Source organism: Sceloporus occidentalis, unplaced genomic scaffold (assembly GCF_023333645.1).
Source record: "Sceloporus occidentalis isolate IW3139 unplaced genomic scaffold, rSceOcc1.0.p SCAF_6, whole genome shotgun sequence".
Taxonomy (NCBI): Eukaryota; Metazoa; Chordata; class Lepidosauria; order Squamata; family Phrynosomatidae; genus Sceloporus; species Sceloporus occidentalis.
In genome coordinates, this window is record NW_028316986.1 from 97,852,784 (window position 1) to 97,879,280 (window position 26,497).

Consider the following 26,497-nt stretch of genomic DNA (forward strand, 5'->3'; position numbering starts at 1 on the left):
GGCCCCAGCGAGGCCTTAGAGGCGGCTCCGCGGTCGGAGCTCCGGCCGCGGGGTCCTCCAAGGCCTCCTCAAGGCCAGGGAGGAGGAGGAGGCCGCTTCCCACCGCGGCGATTGCCGCGATGAGGAGCGGCCCCTGCCTCTTTCCCGGCCTGGGAGCCTGCTGAGGCTTCCTCCCAGGCTGGGAGAAGGAGGAGGACGCTTCCCCTTGCGGCGATCGCCGCGATGAGGAGCAGCCTCCGCCTCTTTCCCGGCCTGGGAGCAAGGCCTAGGCTTCCTCCCAGGCCGGGAGGCGGAGAAGGAAGCCTGGCACCGCGGCGATCGCTGCGATGCCAAGCTTCCCCCCGCCCTTCCCGGCCTGGGAGCCGGCCTAGGCTTCCTCCCAGGCCGGGAGGAGGAGGAGGAAGCCTGGCACCGCGGCGATCGCCGCGATGCCAGGCTTCCCCCCGCCCTTCTCGGCCTGGGAGCCGGCCTAGGCTCCCTCCCAGGCCGGGAGGAGGAGGAGGAGGACAAGGTTTAAAAATCTAGGACTTTTTTTTTTTTAATTTCCTAGCCAGGAAATTAAAAAAAAAAATGTCCTACATTTTCAAACCTTGTCCTACATTTGTCCCGGTTTCGAGGTCCTCCATTATGGCAACCCTAAACACACAGCAATTTTTCTAATTGCCTGAATTACAGTTATTGATGTTTAGCAACAACAAAAAATAAGTTCCCTTGGAAAGAAACAACAAGCATCTGTTTTCATTTTCCAGCATCACCAGCAATACATACAGTGATCTGTTTCTTCTTACAGTGCTTCATTTGCTTATTTTTAGCTCATTAATTTGACATCACAACATAAGGAATGACCAAAATATTATTTGGGACTTTTGTTTAGGTCTTACTCATTGGACTTAATAAATTATTATGTATCACATAAAAAATTAATGCTGTGCCTGCATGTTACTCCTTTTGCACAGAGAGTTCAGGCTTCTAACATCTTTCTGTTGAAATCAAGAGTTATGTCATACATCTAAAATGGGAAACTGTCATGTCATCTTATTATGTTAAACAGGATCAGTCTGAATGTAACAAGAGGGCAGTGGTCTACATATAGCACAAAAAAGCACCAAAGCTGGCACAAGAAGGGGAAAAGGGTAGCAATGGAAAGCATGAAGACACAACACTTGGTCTCAGCCTAATAAATCCAAGTTTACTGGCTATATCTGAAATGGGTTTAGAGCACACCACTCCTTAGAGTAAATATTGCCTGTTTTCCATGTTGTGATCTGCCTTTAATGTTCAATGCAATCTGTATAGGAAGAAAAGTCTAAATATTTGATTGCACATAGTTGACTAATCCTACAATGTTTTTCACAAAACAAACGTGGATCATCGTAACTCACAAAATAATAGGTGTAATATTTTTGGAATAATTTGCTGTGTGGTACACTCAGTTTATTTGTCATTTCATAAAGGCTTTCTGGCATTAAGTTCTCCATTCCATAAGTTTTGGTCATGACATATTCAAGCTTCCATACTGATTCGTTTTTCATGTTGGCTTCTGTGAGGTTCAAATAGAACTGCCAAATATCCTAGAATTAAAAAGAAACAATGAGTGTACAACTGAATCTCTGCTTCATTAAATTTCTAGAGCGATGTATTGATTAAGAGGCCATTACTGCCTATTATTCACAAGTGAAGAGAAGGGTCATGTCCCACCACAAGATGTGGATTCATTAATCAGCTCAGTTTTGTCATACTGTAAAACTGGGGGTAAATGGAAGGATAAAAGGGGGGGGGGGACCCTCTATACTCATGAACATAAGACAAGCAATATAAAGACAATTCACACCAATGTGTCCAGGGCTGTGTGGATGTAAATGCAGTTCTGGGCACAGAACAGCTTCATGAGAATCAACCTTTGAAAAAGGAAAACAAGTTTCAAATAGTTCAGTGTCGTCAGGCTTTTTCCTAAGACTAGAAGAATAGGTTGCTTACCTGTAACTGTAGTTCTCTGTGTGATCATCTGTGAATTCACTTATTTCCCAGATGGAGCGATCTACATCTGTGCAGTGTATCATTGAGAACCTTCTAGAGCTGTTATGTAAACATTGTTATGGTAGCCCTGCGCACTCCCTGCACACCTGACTAGCATGCCTCCACCTAAACTCAGTTCTATGGGTGCTTAAGCAGTAGCCAGGGGGCGAAGGAGAGGCAAGACATGATGAGGGGAGGATGGGCGGGTTTGTGTCTGTTCACAAATGACTACTCAAAGAACTACAGTTACAGGTTTGCTACCTGTCCTCCTCCTTCATGGACTCTGTGACTCACACAAATGGTAGACTAACAAACTACTCACCACAGGAGGTGGGAGTGTCTTGCAAGACAAGAAAACAGCATGGCTTTCAAATGACCAGACTTCAGTCCTGGTTAAAGGTTGTGACCACATATCCACTCTGCAAACATTCCCCCCAAAAAATATCCCTCAGAAAGGTAGAAGACATGGTCATGGCTGCACATGCAAGACAGAGGGTCTTGCTTCACAAATTCAGAGGCTAAATGAATTGTAGGAACAAAAACTTCAAGAAGTCCTGGGAAGAGACTGGCAGACCTTCCTTCGAGGGGTAGTATCACAAAAAAGGTCTCTGGAACCTGTGGAAGGTTGGAACCCTATCTACATTAAACACTAGTGTCTCCTGAGCATCAAGACAATGGAGGGTGCTTTTCAGGTCCAAGGTAAGGTTCTGCACCAATGCAGGTAATACAATATCCTGATTCGTGTGAAAAGCTGTTTTCACAAGCTGTTGCTTTTGAGTCATCTGCAAAGGTAATTCCATGAACAGTAAATTGTAATAAACCATGTGAAATATTACTCACACATGAGTGACTGAGTCCAAAATTCTGTTTTTGGCAGAAAGGAAATGTTCTGCTTTTGGCAGAAAGGAAATGTCAGGTCTGATGGCACTCAGATTCATAATGGTACCAGTGGCATGATGAGATTGTGAACAAGGACTATGGGATCTTGATGGAAATCACCCCAGTCTTGGGAGCTGCCAGATTCTAATCTGGACACTGAGCAATGATATCAAAAAGGTGACACAAGAGGAAGAAGATCCTCCTCTGTCAGAGAAGATAGCCCCTCGTGCAATCCATAGGTGATGGTCTCTGCCGCACCCTTGCAGAGAATTCAACTGAACTGACAGTGGACAGTCTTCTCACACCGGCTCATGCTCTGGAGATTTGACTTGGAGGGGTGAATGCCTGGACTCAATGCACACTGCAAAAGGCTCCTGTTCCTGAACTGACTCCACCAAAAGAAGCTCGTTCAGGTCCTCAGGATGGTGACTGTTGACTCTGACACCAGGTTCCTTCAGCATCCCTTGCCCTCTTTTTTTTTTCTTATGGTATTTCTTCTCAGCCTACTAATCCAGCCATCCACAGCTTGAAAACATTTTTTAAAAAAAAAATCCAAAAAGCAAACCCTGTTTTTGTCATTTTATATGAAGGACAAAATTTTACTACCCCACTGTATATAAAGAGACGACCATCTATGGATTTTGGTATCCATGGAGGTTCCTGGAGCCAAACCACAGCGGATACCAAGGACCCACTTTACTGGGGAGTTGGCTTCAGCCACTTCTCTCAAAACAGAATTTTGGACTCAGTCACTCATGTGTGAGTAATATTTCACATGGTTTATTACAATATAGTGTTCATGGAATTACCTTTGCAGATGATTCAAAAGCAACAGCTTGTGAAAAAATGCTAAATTCCAGGTAGGATTAAGCCATATACTGTTTATGTTCCTAGCTAAATTCTGTTCTCTTCGTGTTTTCAATAAGACTCAGTGCTATTGTTCTTTTAAAGCTGAGAACAGTATGGGCAGGGTCTACATGCCTTAGAGGAGTTCTCCTCTCATCTGTGACTTCTATTTTCCTCAGATTGGCTGGGCACATCCTGCTCTGCATTCTCCTCTTTTTAAAAAAAATAATGAGTGTTAAGGTGTAGACTTCATTAACACTATGGCTATATACTGTGTGCCCCCTTTATCACCTTCTAAAAAGTTGCCAACAAGCACATCCTTCAGGCTGATTTGAAGTTTATTGTTTTCAGTCTAGCTTATGAATTCTTTTGTCCAACTGTGTTAAACACATGCCAGTGTATAAACAGGAACAGAAACCATCTCTAACACCTCTTCTCACATAATTGCCCAACACTGTCTTTTCTTCTTTTACCACAGAAACACTGCTTGACAAACAGAGGCATAAAGGACAATGGGAAAACCAGATGCATCTGAGGAAGGAGACTTTAGTCTACAAAAACTCATGCTGCCAAAGTCTTTCTTTCAGTGAGTCTCAAAGGTGCTATAAGATCTATCTGATTCTACAGACTAACACAGCTATATCTTTGAATTCTACCATTATGGAAAGCACCTAATTTAAATTTAAATACTAAAAATGATATGAAAATTGGAAACATATACAGATTAAATGGTGGCAGTTTCTCCCCCTCCCCTCTTAACATTTTATTTCTATTCATCAGATAGATTCAGTTCACTCTGTGTAAATTACAGAACAAGGAGGAATTATAGTGACTTGGGAAATGATTACATATATATATATATTTATTTTTATTTATTTAGGTATTTATATCCCGCCCTTCAGCCCTAATGGCTATCAGGGCGGCTTACATTTATCATTATTTTTAACCAGACAGTTCCCTGCCCTCAGGCTTACAATCTAAAAGACACGAAACAAAAGGAGAAGGGAATGGTGAGGGGGGAGGGGATCAGGTCCAGCATTCTTCTCTCCCTCTGAGGCCTGGACCAAGGCAGATGGACTGGAGGGAGGGCTCTGCTTCTTCCAGGCAGGCTATATTAAGGGAAAGGCTATATATTTGGGTTTTTCCTGCTTCTGCATACACCACAAAAAGTGGTGTTAGCTGCTGAAATTCACACAATATGATTATGTTCAATTTGGACTTACGAGTAGATTATAGGAAAGAGGATCATATTGATACAGTCTCACTCCAGGGTTGTTGGTATCTGCTTCCCAGAAATCTTTCACTGGTGTCACAGCAGGTGCTACAAACAAGGAATTTACAGGTTTTCCTGAACAATTTAAAAAAAAAAAAAAGGGGGGGGGGGAGAAAACCATACAATTTTGGATTAAGAAGATGAATGTAGTGAAGATCTTGAATTTGTGAAGGTGATATTTAGGTTTGCTGTGGAGAGCTGCACCCTTGGGGTGGCTCTAGAATGAATTAGAAATACTTAGATGGAGGATTTTAGATTTAAATAATTTACAGTTTTCTTTTAAAGCAAAAACTGAGAAGAACAATGTACAAACTGGAAAGCTGAATGCTATCTTATCCCAACATTGTGCAAAATGTAATTATAAATATGTTTCTTCCCCCACCTTGACCCTCAGTCTCTGCCCCAGACTTAATTAACTTTGAAGCAGCAGGGTGTCCAGAACAGAGGCACAATAATGATGCAGGAAGCACACAGGAAAGCCGAGTATGTTGGGCTAGTATGAGAACATTGCCCTTGACACATTATACAATAGGAACAGGCCAGTGTAATTGTCTGTTGTCACTGAAAATATAAGAAGGAAAGACTTCAGATGTGTGCAGGGAAGTCAACACTATTTTCATTGTTCAAGTGCAAAACTTATACACAGCTTTTCCAGGCTCCGTGAAAATATAAAGCACAAGCTTCTTGGAAGTATCATTCAGTAGAGTTGTCAACTGAATGGTTAATTGGAAAAATACCAAATATATTATACAGTGGGCATTTTAAAGTATCTGGTAAGCATTCATTTACTATTATTAGCTACCCTTACACTTTTAACCATCTGTTTGTTTGCACAGAATGGCTGATCAGTATTATGTGACTGGTATTCTTTAACTAAGCCATTCAAAACATAATTATACTTGGTTTCTGCTTTAATTATTGTTTGTGGTTATACTCATTTAATGTGTTTATATTAAAATATTTTAAGAACACAATATTAAACATGCAACAAGGAGCTAGAAAATGATTAGCGATTTCCTTACTATACTTTATCCAATGTATGGAAAAGAGTGGTTCAAATGTGTTAAAGATTTAATTTATCCCTATGAGGTAATAAGTGATCACTACAGTATAAGAATAAATGAAGTGTATCATGTATTTGTTTATAACATTCTGAACCCCAATATTGACTTTTACGCAACAATAAAATCCTCCATGGCATCAGAATCCAACTATCCTCACAGCACCAAACGTTTCTGATATTTAACCCATGAGATCAGTTAAGAAAGCAATTCCTCACAAATATTGTTACCCTTTTCATCCAGAAGAATCATGATGCTGTCTCTGTGAGTGTGTCCAAAAAAGTGTCCAGCAATAACATTGCTGTGCTTCCGAAAAATTTCTATCAGCCTCTCATTATAGTGTTTCCTTATGTAAGTAGTATTTCGAATATATGGCAGATAGCCTACTGGCACATGTCCAATAACGTACACCTAGGGGATCAGGATATAAGCATCATAAAAGGCATTTTTACTCAGTTAAAAACATTAGGTTACTGAGTGGCCAAAGCTCTGAATGGAGAGATGTTACTCCCAGGTGGAAATAACCCTGCACATCTCCTACAGGACTCACCTTGCACCTTCAGTGGCCTCTCCACACAGACATTTAATGGTTGTTAGAAGGGGGGAGGAATGTCTAGCTATATGCCTTTAGCTGTACTGATAACACAATTCTCCCCAGAAGGTTCTAGACAATGCCTTCATTATTGTTCATGCTGCTTTTGGCACACAGCCAGATCTTTCCTGCCACCCACTGCTTTCCACTAGTCACAGTGGCCATGGAGGGTGGTCCCAGCATGGGACAGATGAGTTTTGATGGGTTTGGTTGTTGCAGAAAGAAAGTAGTGAATCTCCCCCCCCCCCCTTTGAACAACTAAAGGAAGATGTATGCCAGTATTATGCCAGCATATGTCATTAACAGTATGCTAGTAACTGTTGATACTGATTTAAAACAACTGCTTATAAAGTCATGTCTGCTTTCTAAATACAAATACTTTTTCAACTTTTTCTTTCTAATCAGAATTTAAACAGGCGTTTGATGCTTCAGTTTATTTCTTTGAAGAAAATAGATTAGAACTAAATATGCTGATTTTGTCCAATACTATTCAGAAGAGACCTACTTTCTAATTAATTACCTATTAATAGCTCAAAAAACTATTGCAAGATATCTGCTGTGTTGGTATTCGAAATTCTTTCTCCAAGATTTGTGGTAAGATTTGTCTTTAACAGCCCATCAGTTCTGAACACAGTTGATGTTTTTAGAAGCTGAATCAAAAGTCTTTGGCTGATGACTACTGTACTGACAACTAGAAGTCAAAGACGTCTGATCTGCCAGATTTTCAGCACTGTGTCCACAATTTGGGATCCACATGTGTATCCCTTATGCATGTGGATGTCTTTTTTCCAAGTGCTGCAGAGGTTAGTATTCTCTGTACAGCGCTGAAAGCCTCCCCTCCTAAATTACTTCAAAGCTGCAGAGCTGCCTCATATAAGCATTCAGTCCTTCAATGGAGGTAGGCAGGATCAGAGAAACATCTAACAATCCCCTCCTCCAAGCCAGATGAACAATGATTATAAAAACACTGGGACCTCAGGAGGACCCCACAGATCTCAGGCAGATGTAATAATTGTCTGGCTACTGGGGGAGATAGCCAAACGTCTTCTGTTCCTGCCTGCTCATGTTGAATCATGGAATCCTTGTGTGAATCAGATGCAAGGCTTTAAAGTAAATCAGGAGGGGATGGCATATGGGCCAGTATAGCATAAGCTCCAGATCATTATGTTAGACTGAGGTGATGTTGAATTGGGACCACTATCTGTTGTGGCAAACCAGAAGACCAGTTCAAGTTTGAAGCGTATATGTCCCACCAGGTGCAGTAACTATAAAGCAGTGATTTCCAAAGTTGTGGGAGTATTTTAGGGCCTATAGTGCCAACCAGATGGCTATTACTTCAGCTTTTTCATTGCTTGACAAAAGCTACTCCAACTTCCCATCTGACATCACCACATCTATTCCTGGGACTTTAAGTTTGCACTTTGAATCTGTTGATGGCCCAAAAGATTGCCAAAAATTAATTTTATGTATGGATGATCATCTAGAGATATCTCTGTTACCCCAGAAGCAGGCAGCTGGATCATCAGATAGATATTTTGCATGGTTCTGTTGCACAGCAGTGGAAAGTGCAGGAAAAAAACCTTTTTGTTCAGATATCCCACAATTAGCTTTGTTTACCCAAATAGTTGTTTTCATATCTTTTTTTGTGCTTTTTTAGTCTGTAACCCCGCTTCGATCCACCGGGAGAGGCAGGGAAACATAAATAAATATTATTATTATTGTTGTTATTATTATTATTATTATTATTATTATTATTATTATTATATCATTACTGTTTCATCTGAATAATGCCTACCTTTTCCTTATTCTGTTGCGCTGTCTCTAGTACATGTTCCAGCCATTCAAACTGGTTTGCAGGATCTGTCATATTCCGAGTCACATTGTTGGGAGAATAGTATAAGACTGTGTTTAAACTTATTATCCTAAGAGGCTCAGTAGTTGTGTTGGGTTGAAATATCTGTGTATAAAAGCCACCTGTGGGGGAAAAGACAAAATTCATGCCTTGAGTTCTTAGATTTGTCAAAAGAAGGCAACTGAAATCATTAGGACTACTTCAGAGTAAAAATGAAGAGACTCACACTTTTTCAAAATTATCTTTTCTGTACAGATTGGGGTACAGTCCTAAAATCTGAAAGACCTTATCTCCATATGTGAGCATGCCTGAGTTCTGAAATCTTATAGATAGCTTTCCTTCAGCTCCACTACCCTCATAGACACATTTGATGAGGATATAAGAGATTGATGAGGATACATAGCCTGCTTCCAGGCTATGAGACATTCCTTTATAGGAAACTAAGCTGGCCCATTCTCTGCTCTCCTATCAACAGAAAGACAGCAGAGATTTTTGTTCTGACAGGTTTTTGGTCATGAATGGGCTTTGCAGATGGGAGTTGAATTTCTTTTCCCTTTCCTGATATGATATTCAACAGATTTTAAATCTGTGTTTGGTGTTAATATGGTAGTTTAATTTCTTTTTAAGTGTTCTAAAACACTTAATAGCTGAATTTTATTTTACTTGTGCTTTAATTCACTGTGGGTCCAATAATGGAAGAAAGGTAGGGTAATAAAGTCTCAAGTGGCATGTGCTATTCATGCTGGATAGCAGTACTCTTTAAGAATTATATATAATGAGTACAATTTCAAGGGAAGGTTAAATGAGCACTAAAGGGCATTTAATAAAGGATAACTAGTTCATCTTCTATATTCAGGCAATCTGCAAATTTCTGATTTTTTTTCTTTTCTTCTACTAGGCAAAAATATGTAGGGTTGCCATATCCCGCCAGGGGGAGGGACAATCCCGGTTTGGGCGGTGCCAACCCGGTCCCGGTCCAGTTTGGCGCCCAAACTGGGACGGCCCCGCCCACCGCGGCCACCTCAGGCCCCGCGGCGGCTCCAAGGCCTTGCTGAGACCTGGGAAGGCTCTCTGCGGCTGGAGCTCCAGCCGCGGAGACGCTCCCTCCCGGGCCCCAGCAAGGCCTTGGAGGCGGCTCCGCGGTCGGAGCTCCGGCCGCGGGGTCCTCAAGGCCTCCGCGAGGCCAAGGAGGAGGAGGAGGCCGCTTCCCACCGCGGCGATCGCCACGATGAGGGGCGGCCCCCGCCTCCTTCCCGGCCTGGGAGCCAGGCCCAGGCTTCCTCCTAAGCCGGGGAGGAAGCGGAGGCTGCTCTCATCGCGGCGATCGCCGCGATGAGGAGCGGCCTCCGCCTCCTTCCCGGCCTGGGAGCCGGCCTAGGCTCCCTCCCAGGCCGGGAGGAGGAGGAGGAAGCCTGGCACCGCGGCGATCGCCGCGATGCCAAGCTTCCCAGGCCCTTCCCGACCTGGGAGCCGGCCTAGGCTCCCTCCCAGGCCGGGAGGAGGAGGAGGAAGCCTGGCACCGTGGCGATCGCCGCGATGCCAAGCTTCCCCGCGCCCTTCCCGGCCTGGGAGCAGGCCTAGGCTCCCTCCCAGGCCGGGAGGAGGAGGAGGAAGCCTGGCACCGCGGCGATCGCCGCGATGCCAAGCTTCCCCGCGCCCTTCCCAGCCTGGGAGCAGGCCTAGGCTCCCTCCCAGGCCGGGAGGAGGAGGAGGAAGCCTGGCACCGCGGCGATCACCGCGATGCCAAGCTTCCCCGCGCCCTTCCCAGCCTGGGAGCTGGCCTAGGCTCCCTCCCAGGCCGCGAGGAGGAGGACGAGGACAAGGTTTAAAAATCTAGGACTTTTTTTTTAATTTCCTAGCCAGGAAATTAAAAAAAAAATGTCCTACATTTTCAAACCTTGTCCTACATTTGTCCCGGTTTGGAGGTCCTCCATTATGGCAACCCTAAAAATATGTGAGCTACAAGATTTACTAGTCTGTTTTCTGTCCTTCCATTTTAGTTTGCAGATACATGCATAAATTTACTCTGCAAGCTCGTAAAGGTTTACCACAGTTAGGAAATTTATTTGCCTGGCTTTTGTATAATCAGACTATGGTTCAAAGTCTTTAAAATGTAAAGTCAAACACTATTTTAATTACAATACTGATTATCTGTAGAGCACTTTTGGAATATTATTGTCCAGAAGTAACAGTGAAGAAGTAAATAGTCAAAGTATAAAAATAAATATTTTTGATTGCTTTAAAAAAGGAAGTCTATATTGTGTTTTAGTACAACCAGTTCCTGAAATAATTTCCATGCCAATACAATATGGATTTAATATAGCTAATTCTAATTAATGTTAGAAAATCTATTAACATAAACTGTAAACGCTTTTGGGGAAAGGTCATGGCTATAATCTAACACATATAAAAAATTCAACATCATGGGTGTTGCCAAAAAAATGTTGTACTTTGTCCCCAAACAGAATGAGCAGCCTTCTGGCAGTTCAACAGCCAAAAGAATTCTGAAACCTTTTTGCCTCAGGAGAAGGATCCAGATTTCAAGCTTGTGTTTACCATGCCAATACAATATGTATTTAATATAGCTAATTTTAGTTAATGTTAGAAAATCTATTAAATGATCACTCTTACCTTTTCTGAGGGTACTGACAGCTTCATCAGTAAGCCAAGGTTTCCAGAAATTTGCTACAGCACTGTAAATTTCACTGGCAGACACAGGCAACTGATCCTTTAAATACAGACACCACATTAGATCTATGCCTTCAAATACAACTGATGTAATGTGGCTAAATACAATGTACAAAGATATAACTTAACAGATGCAATGTGATCTACAGTATAACTGATCAAATTTAAAATTGTGCTTTGCAATCTTAGTCATTTCCATTTTCCCAATCCACTAATCCAAGTTGTAACTTTAATTGGTAGTTCCAACTAAAGTAGACCCATTAAAGCAACAGGAACTTTCTTAAGTCAACACTTACAAAATTGAAAGATTGGCAGAGCAGCTACTTGCAAAGTCAGGTAGTTGCTACACCATTCTACCGATTTTGCTATTCATTTTAAAAAAAAAAAGTCTCCCCCCCTCCTCCTCCTCGTGCCAGGCCCCAAGCTCTTGATCCTCCTCCTCCTGCTGCTGCTTCCTTTCTCCTCCTCCTCCCTCCCGGCTGCCACCCTTGGCTCACCTGATCCAAGGGTGGCAGAGGCCTGAGTGGGATCCCCGGGGTCTCCCTCCCTGCAGTCACCCATGGATCCTTTTTCAGAAAGAATCAATTCTTATGTGGCTTTCCCACTGTTAGGAATCGCGTCACAATCGATTCTTCTTAAAAGAGCCTCTAAAAACTGGCTATCAAATTAACCCAGGTTTTTTTGTGTTTGCTCTGCGTTTTTCCCACTGGGATCAATCCAACGAGGATCAGAATAGATTTCCAGTGGGAACTAGGGGCATATAAACTGGATCAGGATTTGGAGCTTTTGGTAGTGGGAATGACCCCATAGAGCAGGGGTAGGCAACCTTTTTGAGCCGGGGCCCGGGTTGCTGTCCCTCAGACAACTGGGGGGTCGAACTCAAAATGGCGCCCAGAGCGGCGCGGAAGCTGTGGCGGGGGTAGGGTTGCCATAAGTCAGGACATCCAAACCAGGACAAATGTAGGATAACATTTTCAAATGTAGGACACTTTTTTTTTTACATGGAGGAACCCTCCCCGGCTCCTTCCGGGCCTCTAAGGGGGCCGAGGCCTCCTCAGAGGCCAGGAAGGAGCCCACAGGGCACGTACGATCGCGAGTGGCCTCCTTCTCCTTCCCGGCCTCTAAGGGGTCCGAGGCCTCCTTAGAGGCTGGGAAGGAACCCGTGAGGCCGCCCGCAATCGCGGTGATTACAGGCAGTCTCCTCACTCCTTCCCAGCCTGCTGTGTCTTTCTTATTTATTTATTTATTTATTTATTTATTTATAGAGCGCTGTAAAGTTTCCATGGTAAGGGTAAGGGTAAAAAGAGAATAAAAACCTGCCAAGCAACGTATAATCTAAAAAAAAACAACATGCCCTGCTGGCGCAGTGGTTAAATGCCTGTACTGCAGCCATTCACTCAAAACCACAAGGTTGCGAGTTCAAGACCAGCACTCCGGGTGTGCTGACTCAGGCTTGCATCCTTCCGAGGTCGCTAAAATGAGTACCCAGACTGTTGGGGGCAAATTAGCTTACTTGCTAATTAGTTTACTTGCTGTTCACCGCTATGATCTTTGGAATAGCGGTATATAAATAAAACAAATTAATTATTATTATTACATGATTATCCACAGTGATACTCATAGCTGTCCTGTACTCTACCCCAATAGCTCACTGAATGCCATTCGATTTGTGAAATTCATCTTCTAGCACTATCTCTTGTTTCATTTTGGATTGTCTCATCATAGGGGGTTTGTGGTAAAAGACATTCAAAAGAAGTTTACTGTGCCTCCTTCTGCACAGTACTAACAAGTGTTAGCTTTGGTGCTATTGTAATTGTCTCTGAGAGAATCTTCTCCAATGTCACCCCCAAAATTCCGTTGCTGCCTAGAAATGTGCCTAGAAATGTTTGTCACATTTAGTCTGACCCCGCAGCAAAAGCCTGTCTGACATGGGAGAAACTATCAGCAGCACTTAGGGTTGACATACTGCCAGACCTCCAAACCGGGAAAAATGTAGGACAAAATTTTCAAATGTAGGACACACAAAATGTGTCCTGCATTTGAAAATTTTGTCCTACATTTTCCCTCATGAGCGCGGCGGGGAGCGGAGGCCAAGCGGCGAGGGAAAGCCTCCACTTAAGGAGGCTTTCCCTCCCCACCTGGGCCCCGGGCCTCGCCGCGATCAGAGGCCAGGATCGGGGCCTCGCCTTGTCCTGGCCCCCGCAGGGACCAGGAAGGAGGCGAGGAGACCGCCGGCCATCGCCGGGGCCTCGCCTCATTCCTGGCCCCCTCAGGGACCAGGAAGGAGGCGAGGAGGCCGCCGGCCATCGCCGGGGCTTCGCCTCCTTCCTGGCCCCCGCAGGGACCAGGAAGGAGGTGAGGAGGCTGCAGGGAGGCGGGGAAGTTGGCGCGGCTGCGCCCAAGAAGCGCCGCTTCCCTGCAGCCTCCTCCGCCCCAGGCCTCACTGCCCTCCTCTTCCTCCACGCGGCCATGCGCAGTGGAGGAGGAGGAGGTCAGTGAGGCCCCGAGGGTTGCCTAGCAACCCCGCTGCAACTGGGCTTTTCCTGGTTTTTGATGGCACCCATGCCGGGACTGGGCAGGTGCCGCCAAAACCGGGAAAAACCCGGTTGCAGCCGGGTTATGGCAACCCTAGCAGCACTGCTGCCATCAGTATGGCCTCTTGCCTCCCAGAAGCATGCAATTTCACCACTGCAGAAAGGTAGTGCCATTGGTTGGAGCTAGTTCATACTCCATTCTTTGTATTTCCTCAGAAGGCATATTCTGTTTCCATTTATAGTTGTCTGCTTTTTGATGCAACAGGACTATCATTAATCAGGAGTTTTATGCTACAGTCCTTACTCCTACATATCTTGAAGTACAATAAGTATCACTGAACTCAGTGGGACTTATTCCTAAGAAGACAAGCATGCTATTAGTTTTTTTTAAATATTATTATTTCACTCAAAACAGGCTGAAGGAGGATAGTATCCAACACAGTAATGCTGGAATCTGCAAGCTCCAGCAACATAAAACTTCTATTTAAAACGTAACTATAAACACAGAACATTAATTCTGTATACGAAAACCTCACAAGTAAAATATTTACCACTGATCATTACTTGATAGCTTTAAAAGGATTTCTTTTTTTAAAAGAAAATCTATTAGTAAGATTATAAACATGGAGGGTGAATGGAAAACTGGTAGAATGTGTACATACCAGGCACACACATACACATACTGAGAAATACATGCAACTTTCCTATTAGAAAACAATGTCCGGAGGTAGTAAGTAATGAATCAAAGAAATGCAGTTAATCCTGTTGCACCTGTAATAAGGAGCTTGTGAGGATAGTAATGAGAGCATAATGGAGGCATATTTCAAAAGTATTACAACCTAGAAAGTGCCAGGTTGGCAAACACACTTAATTTCTCTATCAGTACTTGTAAATGAGTCAACAAAAAGAAGTGTCATTTGTGCCCAAATGTCAACAAAAGTATTATATGTTTTTTCCTATGACAATCTTCTTGGGTTCTAGCTAAGTGGCCAAAACCATTTGAACACTGACATTTTGTTTAGATTGTTAACCAGGGCTGGCTCCAAGGAGCACACAATTCCTTTGTTGCAACAGGTCCACTGGCTGCCAGTCTGTTCTTTTTAATGGTTTGTTGTTGACTGCTTTACCTTTTATTGGTGTAGTATAATTATACTTTTTTAACTTTTGTACAATATAAAAATTTGTATCTCTTTTAATTTTTGTAAACCATCTTGATTTCTAGACTGGGGGAAAGGTGGGATATAATCATGATGATCATTATGATCATCATTATAATCAAATATCAATATTAAAAAAATCACCATCTAATGTTAACACTGGTAAGCCTTTTGTACTAATGTTCTAGCCTCTGACTATACTCACACAGTGTTGTCATGTGTGATTTAACTAATCACATTACCAACTTCAGAGGGAACCCAATTTGGGTTTTTGCTGTGGGGTCCAAGACTACAAATGGGTCAATGGCCCCACTCTTGGTTTTCCTCTTGACTTCCTTAACAGCCCTGTGCCATTGGTGCCACCTTCCCCTGCCAGATTAAAGGAACCAGTTGAAGGTATCTTGAAACTCAAGGGCATCTTGGAGTTGATATTGTCTGAGACATAACCAGGTGGTTGGTCAAAACTATTTCAACACTGACATTTGGTTCAAGAAAAATATAACAGTATAGTTGTACTTCATTTATTATAATTTAGGACTTGAACATTTCTTAAAAGAAATGCAGGCAATTTAACAATTACTGAATCATAGCCATTATACTGAACCTAAAAAGATTCAAGCTACAGCCTTATGCATATTTACCTGTGAATAATCTCTATTTAAGTTAGTGTGAGGAAACAAGCAGACCATGAGGGTACCAAACTATTAACTCCCTTGAGAAACCTGTCTTACCTGTGGCCAATAGTCATGATTTCCCAATGCAGGAAAAACTTGGAGATCTGGGAAAAAACTTCTTATGGTAGAAGTCAAGTTACCAATAATATCAATGACAATTTTTGTGGAGAGTTCTTTCACTGGAACATGAGGAGGACTGTCTCTTTAAGGAAAAAGAAATGCAAAAAACAACAACCCAGTTTATGGTTTTAGACTATAATTTTTCTGTTCTATTCTCTTTGTAATGGTAGTTCAGTATGGCAAGAACAATTAATATTACAGTTAACATACTCAGATAGTTTGAAATTAATAAGTAAAGCATGCAAGGTTTTCATAGGTCATAAAGATTGTTTTATTACCAATTAGACAATTTAAAAAAAGACAGCAGACCCTTAGAAATTTGGGCTTCAGTACAGGCAATTTTGAGTCCCTACTTCCCACAGTCTGCACCAACACATCTACGGGAAGGAAATTTACTAATCCTTTCATTTGTTACTCTGTGGGATCTGGAGAGAGAGAAGGGATTGCTGTACAACATGTATTAGAAGGATGAGGAGTAAGCCCTTGATAGGACCCAGCATGGTATAGTGGTTTGAATGTTAGGTTGGATTTCTGGTGACCAGGGTTTGAATCCCACTCAGCCTTGGAAATATACTTTGGGCAAGTCTCACTGTCTTCACCTTGGAAGAAGGCATGGGAACCCTCTTCTGGATAAGTCTTGCCAAGAAAATCCTATGACAGGTCAGCCAGTGGGCTTCATGGCTCAGCATAGATATGAACCGTGGTCTCCAGAGTCATAGTCCAACACTCAAACCACTACGCCATGCTGGCTTTCACATGCTTAATAATTTTCCATAAAAGAACCTCAATAACTTGTAATTTTGTGAAGAAGAAATCATTCTCTTTTTGTGAATTCTGTATCACCTACAGAATTAAAATTTCTGCAGTGGGAAAAGTAGGACGATGCCTTCCACAGGGCTTCAGAGAACAAAGCTAAACAGAATATATATTTCATCCTTAAAGTCAACCCTACATTTAAAAAGAAGAAGATATTAATCCACACATATTTGCTGCAAACCTTGAAGTGATTTTACATCAGAAACACTGGTATCTTACTTACCCTGTCCATATCATGAAAGATGCCTGTTGACCAGAATCTTTTATGTACTGCAAAGCTGATAAAATAAGTCGATATGGAGAATCACACATAAAATCTCCAAACAGGCCAGGGTTGGAGGTGTTCATTCCTTTGGAAGAGGCACAAACCCCAGTGCGATTAGTTGTGATGTGGTAGGAGGGGTCCAAGTGTAAATCAGTGATATGCCAGAACTGGCCTGTTTTTGGAAAATTATAATGGAAGTTAAATGTAGATGTTTCCTATTTAAATAGGAGGAAAGGGTCAGTCATCACCTTGAATATACAGTATTTGTTAGATGAACATGCCTGCAGCAAGTTAAAAGCTACAATATTTGTAGTTGTTGCTTCTGGTGTGTGTCTTCAAGTTGTTTCCGACTTATAGCCTCTCTAAGGCGAACCACCTATTATGGAGTTTTCTTGGCTAGATTTATTCAGAGGAGATTTGCCACTGACTTCCTCTGAGGCTGAGAGCATGTGATGTGCCCAAGGTCACCCACTGGGCTTCATGGTTGAGCAGAGAATTAAACCCTGGTCTCCAAACCACTACGCCACAATATTATTAACTCCAAAATGTTGTAGTCCCCTGTTGCTTTCTATTGCTAACAGATATCTGGATTTACCAAAACTTCTGAAATACATGAACTAGTTTATAACTCTGAAAGCAACTCCAGGTTTATTATTTTTCCTCTACAGCTGCAAAACAGTTTCCGGGCACAGTACAAGGTGTTGGTTATCACCTTTAAAGCCCTACATGGCTTGGGCCCAACCTATCTGAGGGATCGCCTGCTTCCATATAATCCGCCCCGTACACTCAGGTCCTCTGGGAGGAATTTATTACAGCCCTTAAAGACCAGGTTGACGGCGACCTCCCAGAGGACATTCTCTGCAGCCGCTCCCAATTTATGGAATGGCCTGCCAGACGAGATCTGTCAAATTACCAATCTAGAGAGCTTTAAAAAAGCCATTAAGACGGATCTCTTCCGGCAAGCCTTCCCGGAATAAAATGCTCGGCCACAAATAAGACTTCCCATCCAGCGAACTCTGCCTATGATGATTTTTATTTAGCTCTTAGTTTTTAATCTTACATTGTTTAATCTTGTTTTAAGGGGGGGGGGGGTATTATGTATATATGGATGTATTTTAACCTGTTGTACGCCGCTTTGATTGCCTGGCAAAAAGCGGGATAGAAATAAAAATTTTATTATTATTATATTATTATATACCTCTTAAATTCCTAACAACACCCATTACAACTACTGAGTGAAATAAATACTGAGTAGGATTTTTAAGAGCTAACTTGGAAGCACCCTAAAGGTAGGATATGCCCAAGAGGTTTTTATTTCCCCCTACATCTGTGAAAACCCGGTCACAAAACATTTTATAAATTACTTATCTTCAATCATACTTGCAATGTGAAAAGGACAGGGATGCTGCTACATGAGGAACAGAAGCCCAAAGCCCATTTGACTGTGTGAAACTACTAGCTGTTCTTCAAATCCCAGATGGTGACAGCAATCATTTTGTATTTCCTCTACTCAGTAATAAAAGATCTGGCTGGTTCTTGCCATTTTTGTGAAAAACAATTCTAAAAACCTGGAACAATTTAGTGCATGGAGCCATGACAGTTAACACAATGTCAAACTGCATTACCGTAATTCTGCAGTGTGGCAGCAGCCCAAGACAGATAATAAAATTTCAAGTTTTAGGCAGAGAGTAGGCAAATTTGAGTACAAAAACTGAAATCCTAAAAAGAGGGTTTAGAAACAACAGTGTGTATAATATAGCAAATAAATATGTGTAGGCGGCTGGAATGGGGAGTTTCTCCTTTAAATAAATTAAAGATATATCACACACTTATATCCGTTATATTCATGTGCATAGATATTATTCTAACAATAAAGCCTACCTCTGAGTTCTTAAAGAGAAAAGAGGGGAACTTTTAACTACTATTGTACAATCAAACTACAGTATTATTTACTGTTTCATTCAGTGTATAATATACATGGGTTACTTGAGGGAACGCCTCTCCCTACATAATCCTCCCCGCACGCTCAGAACTACAGGAAAATGTTTACTCGACCACCCTAAGGTGAGATTGGTAACAACACAGCAACGGGCATTTTCAGCTGTAGCGCCCTCTTTATGGAATGCCCTCCCTGAAGATATCCGCCACAGTGGAACGGTGGAAGCCTTCAAGAAGGCTTTAAAGACTTATCTCTTTCAACAAGCCTACCCTCCCAATTCCATCTAAGATTCTACCTCCTCTATTGTTTTTGCAGTTTGGTTTTAATAGATTGCTATGTTTTTAACAGTTTTTTATCTGATGTTTTTACTGTCGTTTGAATTTAATTCTATTTTAATATGTATTTTATGATGTAGACTCTTTTTACTGTTTTTACTGTTTGATTAACGACATGTACACCGCTTTGATCATTGGAAAAGCGGTTTATAAATAAAACATTTATTATTATTTATTATACCTTTCCTTTCTTCCCTCACAAAATCTCAGTGCACGTCTTGGTTCATTAGTTCTGAAACATATTAGTGTTGCGACTTGCTCAAATAGTGTATGCCAAAACAAGCAATATAAACCAGATCTAAGATCTATATTTATCTGAAAGAACATTTAAAAGATGTGCTGCTAATAACAATATTTCTTCTTCGGAAACCATTATAGAAAATAAAAAAGCTTGAGCATTGATCCAAGCCAGAACTAATATCTAGCACATTTTGAGTGTTATCATTCTTTTTTAGGTGCAATCAATACATTTTTAAAGCCTGGTTACCACACATATATTCATGTGCCTGTATATTTACCAATATTTTCTCAGCTGTATGGATTTGAGCAACACAACAATCAGAGTAAACAGAGGACTCGCTTTGTTTACAGAATAAGAATTAATTTCTGCATTGAATTAAACAAGCTTGTTCCCAAAGATAGTTGGATTAGCAAAAGCACCTCCATTCATCTAGAGCTGCTCATTTCTGCCAAATTCCCACCCTGCCATACTGACTCTGAGACCTAAGTGCATTTGTCAATTTCAGTGAGGAGGTTCGCTGAATCAATGAAACTTCCAGAAGCGCTGTCCAAGTTCTCACTGATTCAATGGGGCCATTCTAGACCCTAAGCAAAAATTACTTTTGGGGAGGCACAGGAGCTGCAACAGGAAAGAGAAGATGATGAGGCTCCAAGAGTTCATCCTGTGCATTTTGGGAGCCAAGGCAAAATTAACTCTCTAGTGTATATGGTTAACACACATTCCATCTTGTGATCATTACATATTGAAAGGTAGGTGGATAAAATAGTTATAGGCTCTGATGGAAAAGGAAAGAAAGAGCAGGACACAATAAAACTCTTTAGCAAATGAATGACATGAAGGAAGGGATCATAATATAACATAATACTGAGGGAAAGAGCCAAATGCTGCATACCTTCAACAGCACAGGTAATTCAAAGGTATCTCTACCTGCTTTATTTTGCTCTCAGTAGTTATTTGCTGTATTTCTGACAAAACCACCTCTGAATATTCCTTACCTATGAAAACCCTATGAAATCCATGGGGGCTGCATCCATGCTGAAGAAATAATCCAGATTGGCACTACTTTAACTGCCATGGCTCAATGCTATGGAATTCTATGAACAGTAGTTTTGTGAGACATTTAGCCTTCTCTGTCAGAGAGCTCCAGTGCCACAACAAACTACAGCTCCCAGAATTCCATAGAATTGAGCCATGGCAGTTTAACTGGTGTCAAATTGGATTATTTCTGCAGTGCAGATGCAGTTAGGGTAGCCCTATGTCAACAAGTGACTTGAAGACACACAGACATGTTCAGCAATTCCCAGATTTTGGTCCTCCAGGTGTTTTGGACTTCGCCTCCCAGAAGCCTTAGCCAGTTTGGCCAACAATCAGGAATTCTGGGAGCTGAGTCCAAAACATTTGGAGGACCAAAGTTTGGGAAACACTGTAATTGTATAGGTGCAGTGGACCTGATAGTTAGAGCTACTAAAGAATACAAAATAATACAACCATAGAATTGCTTAAAGAGACACAAAAGACATCTATTCAAAATCCGTGTACTGAGAAAGAATACTAAATACTCCTCTTTAGGACGGAAATAGAAATAACACTTTGCTACCACAAATTTAACACTTCTGTCAGCAGATCAACCCTGTTGGAGCTTGGCCTAAAGCAAATGGTGGTACATTAAAAGTGGGGGTCCATGGATTAGCGCCTGCCCATCAGCTACCAGTTTGTGGTAACTTTCCAGGAAACAATTAACCAGTTATAACCAATGAACCCAAATATGATAACCATACCTGTCATTTTGGAGTTCAGACTGGTTCCCACTTAAATCCATTTGCTGAAGCAATTAGGTGAAGGGGGCCATACCCATTTAACTCAGGTCTTTTGACACTGATTTTTTTCCATGTCTTTTTCACCAAATCAATTCAACGCAAGTGTGAACCAGAAGCAGATTGGAATCGATTCAAATTTGCCCTTCGGTCGGCTGGAGCCAAATCATTTTGAATCAATTTATTTGTGAATGTGAACCACAAGTTGGTTATTTTGATGCCAGAAAATACAATCAGGGCAAGTGTAGTGTAAACCACAATCCGATGTTGAATCGATCCATCGATTCAGATCGCACAATAGACTGCCCAGAGACGGATTTACAGGAAAGGTAGCAAGTTCACAAAAAGGAAGGTGCCAAGGGTTGTTTTCAGTTTAAATTTAGTTTCTGCACGGGATTTGTCCTGTATGATACAACTCCAGAGAGAACTCTGGTGCCACAACAAACTACAGAGACAGTGCTTTCCAAACTTTGGTCCTGCAGGTATGTTGTGGACTTCATCTCCCATACTCCCCAGCCATTTTGGCTGAGGTTCAGGGATTCTGGGAACTGAAGTCCCAAACCCTTGGCAGACCAAAAAGCCTGGGGACCCCAGGAAAGATGTCAAGGGTCCCAAACCACACTGCAGGAACAATTTTCCAGTTTCGAGGGGGCTGCTTGAAATGCCCTGGCTCAGTCTTATTAGGGAATCCTGAGAAGTGTATTTTTGTGAGGCATTTAGCCTTCCCTGTCAGAAAGAGCTCTGGGGCCAAGGGATGAGAAATCTGGAAATGAAGGATGGAGAGAGAGAGAGAGAGTAGGATTGGGAGGAAAGAGTAGGAGGGGGGAAAAGAAAGATAGATTAATGATAGTATAGTGAAAATAAGGAAGGATAAAGATGGTAAAGAAGGAAGAAAGGAGGGTAGAAGGAAGGTAAGAATGGAGGTATAGAAATTGATTAGAAGATATTTAATAGGAAGTTATGAGATCTAGTAGGAAGATGGTATATAAGAAAAATATTGGGGAAATAATACGAATTGACGAAGATAGATGTTTTAACTAATTTTAACCTGAACTTGTAACTTTAATGTTTTTGAATTGTGACTAAATGTTATGTTTTATGTTGGTGGTGGGTTGGGGGATGTGAGGCAGAGAACACCCAGCTGACCAATCAGAAGGCAGCTGAGGTCCAGCCAATAGAATGTGGGCTGTGACCTTTGAACATGCCATGAGTCCGTTGGTTTTGGCAGTTGGAATGTTGACACTTGGGAGTCAGTTAGGGTTTAGAAGGTTGAAGGTTGAAGCTGGTGTTCAGTTGGGGAACAGTAGAGTCCAAGAGAGGACTGTGTTCCGATAGTTCCTGAGGAGACAGTAGTTTGTTAGAGGGGGTGTTGATCAGAGACCAAGAAAGGGTCTGATAGGTCCAGAGAGGGACAGTATTAGTTTGGGAGTCTAGAAACGAAAGACTCAGTGTAGCCAGACTCTAAAAGAAGGGTTACATAATTTCTTAAAAGATACTATAGCCTTGGTGGCTGAGTTAGTAGAAAGAATTGCCTACAGAGGGACAGGGAGGACCTGTGGTAGTTAAAGAGTATCTGGGAAAAGAAGAATATTAGTAACAAAGTAAAGAGTACAAATGTAACTAAGTAACACGTGCCTGAACTAACAGCTGTTTAATGCCATTCAGTTCAAGTCATATCTGTTCAAACCCTTTGTTCAATAAAGTTCATATTTTCTTTTATCTAAAGGCTTGTCAGCCATATATATTATATCCACGCTACTATATTATCTCTGAAGCCACATTGGCTTTCGGGGAGAAGTTCTTCTGCAATGGCAGGAACTAATCTGTTCAGCAGTATCCTTGCGAGGATTTTTCCAGCAATGGAGAGCAGTGTTATACCTCGGTAGTTCGAGCAATCCGATTTTGCTCCTTTTTTCTTGTACAGGGTGATGATGACTGCATCTCGGAGATCTGATAGCAGTTCGCCTTTTTCCCAGCAACTCACAAGGAGTTCATGGAGTTTAGCATGGAGTGCATGACCTCCATGTTTCCAAGCTTCAGGTGCAATTCCATCAATGCCGGCATCCTTGCCATTCTTCATCTGCTGTATGGCCTTAACGGTTTCTTCCAAAGTGGGAGCTATGTCCAATTCTTTCTTCATCGGTTGTTGTGTCATCTGTTGAATAGCTGAATCTTGGACTACTCGGTTGGCACTAAAGAGGCTTTGGAAGTGTTCAGCCCATCGGTCCAGAATGGAAGCTTCAGAGCTAATAGGAGCACTACAGACATGGTATTTGCCCTCAGACAACTGCAAGAGAAATGTAGAGAGCAGAACAAAGGACTCTATGTAACATTTGTCAACCTCACCAAAGCCTTCGACACTGTGAGTAGAAAAGGTCTGTGGCAGATCCTGGAACGACTAGGATGCCCCCCCCCAAATTCCTCCAAATGATCATCCTGCTACATGAAGGCCAGCAAGGTCAAGTCAGATATGGCAATGCTCTCTCGGAGCCCTTTCTAATCACTAATGGTGTAAAACAAGGTTGTGTTCTTGCTCCGACTTTATTTACAATCTTCTTCAGCATGATGCTCCAAAGGGCTACGGCAGATCTCAAAGAAGAAGATGGCATTTATATATGCTACCGTACTGATGGTAGCCTGTTTAACTTAAACCGTCTGAGGGCTCGCACTAAGACTCTAAACTATCTAGTCCGTGAGCTGCTTTTTGCTGATGATGCTGCCCTCGTTGCCCATACGGAAGCAGCTCTGCAGCGCCTAACATCTTGTTTTGCTACAGCTGCAGAACTCTTTGGACTGGAAGTCAGCCTGAAGAAAACGGAAGTTCTCTACCATTCTGCACCTCAGGAAGAACACTACCATCCCCACATCACTGTAGGCACATCTGTGCTTAAGTCTGTCCAGCAGTTCACCTACCTGGGAAGCATCATCTCCTCAGACGCCAAGATTGATAAAGAGATCGATCACAGACTGGCAAAGGAATATAGCGCATTCGGAAGGCTTCACAAAAGAGTCTGGAGTAACAAACACTTGAGGCAAAGCACAAAAATCAGTGTGTATTGAGCCATTGTACTGTCTATTCTCTTTTATGGGTCTGAAACATGGGTCACCTATCGCCAACACCTACAACTCCTTGAACGCTTTCATCAGTGCTGTTTACGCACAATTCTAAATATACACTGGACTGACTGTGACAAATGTTGCTGTCCTCGAGCAAGCAGGGATCACAAGCATTGAGGCCATGCTATTGAGGACTCAGCTGTGCTGGGCAGGACATGTTTCTAGGATGAAGGACCATCACATCCCAAAAATAGTATTCTATGGTGAACTCGCCACAGGTCAGCGTAAGAGGGGCGCCTCAAAGAAGAGATACAAGGACTCCCTGAAACAACATCTCAGGCTTGGCCAAATTGATCACCAACAATGGTCCGCCCTGGCCTCGCATCGGGAGGCATGGAGACGCACTATCCACAATGCTGCAGCCTTTTTTAAAAGCTCACACATGAGTCTTGAAGAAAAACAACAGCGCAGAAAGAACCACAACCCAGAAACATCACCCAAGGAGACTTTCTGCTGTGCTTTCTGCAACCGGACTTGTTTATCTCGTATTGGCCTTTTTAGCCATCAACACGCTTGTAGAAAGCGCGGGATGAGTTCTTCCTGAATCTTCGTTCGCGAAGCAAAGCCAGAGAGAGACTATATTATATAATACTGTGAACCTGCCACATAAGAAAGGGGTTTGTTACATGAATTGGTGGCAGTGGGGTGGGATTAGAAAACCCCATAGGACTGCCATAAGGTGAAGGAGTAGTGTGCCTCACTCACAGGGGGATTGTGGGATTTTGTGATTTACTGTATTGTGTATTATTTTTCTACTTTTTACTGTAACCCGCCACGATCCACAGGGAGAGGCAGGCTGAAAATAAGTATTATTATTATGTTAATTGCATTAATACTTGGGTAGAAGTTAAAATGAAACATTATTTAAAGTAACTGGAGTGATAACAATATGTATGGCAAACCTATGTTTTCTTCATTTTGTTTATTGCCCTTAATGTTAATAGAAATATGTATATTTGTGTGTGCCTTGCACATGTTTGCATGTCTGATATGAGTTTGTTTTAATAATAATAAAATTATTATTATTAAATTTATTATTTATTTATTACAATTTATTAAATTTATTTTTAAAATGTATTAAAAATTATTTTTTAAAAAAGAAAGAGCGAGCTCTGGGGCCACAAGAGACTACAACTCCCAGCATCCCCTGACAGCACTGATCCAGGGCAGTTATCTCAAAGTGGACTATTTCTGCAATGCGTTTTGGACCTTAGAAACGTGGAAGCTGTGGCCTATTTCCATCATCAGTCCTCCTGGTGTAGATAGTGGAAGAATGCGGAAGGAGAACGCTGGAATGCGAGAGGATGCTGGGAAGTGTAGTTTTGTGAGGCGTGTAGCCTTCCCTCTCAGAAAGAGCTCTGGGGCCAAAGCAAACTACAACTCCTAGCATTCCCTCATAGCACTGAGCCCTGAGGGCAGTTAAAGGGCCCTCAAAAATGGATTGTTTCTGCAGTGTGTTGTTCTTGGCTCTGAGGCAGAGGGAGGGAGAGAGGAAGACGGACTCACCCACACTCGAGGCCGCCGCCTGAGGCCTAGCGTGGGCGCCGTAGTGCTGGTTCCTCCCCAGGAGGCAAAGCAGGAGCCCCGCAAGCGCCAGGGCGAAGCGGGTGGGCTGGGAAGGCCTCGCCATGGCTCTCTCTCTTGTGACCCTCCTTCCCTTCCTTCTCTCAGCTTTAAAGAGGAGGAGGAGGAGGAGGAGGAAGTACACACACACACACACTTCCCTTCCACAACCGCAAAGCTCTCTCTCCCACTCAGAGTGAAAGGGAAACCTTGGTTGCAGCAAAACACACTGCAGGAATGATGATGATCCACTTTGAGAGCGCTTTACCTGCCCTGGCTCAGTGCTGTTAGGGAACCCTGGGAGTTGCAGTTTGTTGTGGCACCAGACAGAGAGGGCTAAATGTCTCACACAACTACACTTCCCAGGATTCCCCAGCATTACAGCTTTCTTCTTCCACGTTTCACACACCAGGACTGGTGAAAATGTGCCACAGCTTCCACGTATCGAAGGTCCAAAACGCATTGCAGAAATAATCCAGTCTGAGGTGACTGCCCTGGTCTGGATCAGTGCTGGTTAGGGCACCCTGGGAGTTGTAGTTTGTTGGGGCACCAGAAATCTTTTTGACAAGGAAGGCTAAACGCCTCACAAAACTACACTTCCCAGGATTCCCTTGCATTACAGCATGCTAGGGAATCCTGGGAGTTGTAGTTTAATGTGGTCCCAGAGTTCTCTGACAGAAGGCTAAATGACTCACAAAACTGCACATCCCAGGAT

At 42.5% G+C, this 26,497-nt stretch overlaps 1 protein-coding gene across 2 annotated transcripts; it reads right to left on the reverse strand.

Annotated features, from left to right (window-relative positions):
- Positions 1-578: 578 nt before the first annotated feature.
- Positions 579-25,944, reverse strand: SMPDL3A (sphingomyelin phosphodiesterase acid like 3A). Of its 2 annotated transcripts, none has more exons than XM_089530470.1 (8): positions 25,726-25,944; positions 16,732-16,945; positions 15,630-15,774; positions 11,151-11,247; positions 8,463-8,641; positions 6,306-6,486; positions 4,965-5,089; positions 579-1,571 (listed from the first exon to the last, which is right to left on the reverse strand). In XM_089530470.1, exons 1-8 carry the CDS (start codon positions 25,847-25,849, stop codon positions 1,272-1,274), a joined length of 1,365 nt encoding a protein of 454 aa, XP_089386596.1. In that variant the 5' UTR covers positions 25,850-25,944; the 3' UTR covers positions 579-1,271. The 2 variants fall into 2 exon arrangements, with proteins under 2 accessions (XP_089386596.1, XP_089386599.1); XM_089530473.1 differs by lacking the exon at positions 25,726-25,944 and adding an exon at positions 25,429-25,446.
- Positions 25,945-26,497: the final 553 nt, after the last annotated feature.

What these genes read in the sequence shown, in the direction of transcription:
- SMPDL3A (XM_089530470.1), bottom strand. Translation starts at nt 25,849, where the DNA reads ATGGCGAGGCCTTCCCAGCCCACCCGCTTCGCCCTGGCGCTTGCGGGG. An exon ending in GATTCTTCTGGATGAAAAGG is followed by an intron (nt 5,090 to 6,305) that starts GTAACAATATTT and finishes TAAATTGTTCAG; the next exon opens with GAAAACCTGTAAATTCCTTG. An exon ending in CTCTTTCCTATAATCTACTC is followed by an intron (nt 1,572 to 4,964) that starts GTAAGTCCAAAT and finishes TTTTAATTCTAG; the next exon opens with GATATTTGGCAGTTCTATTT.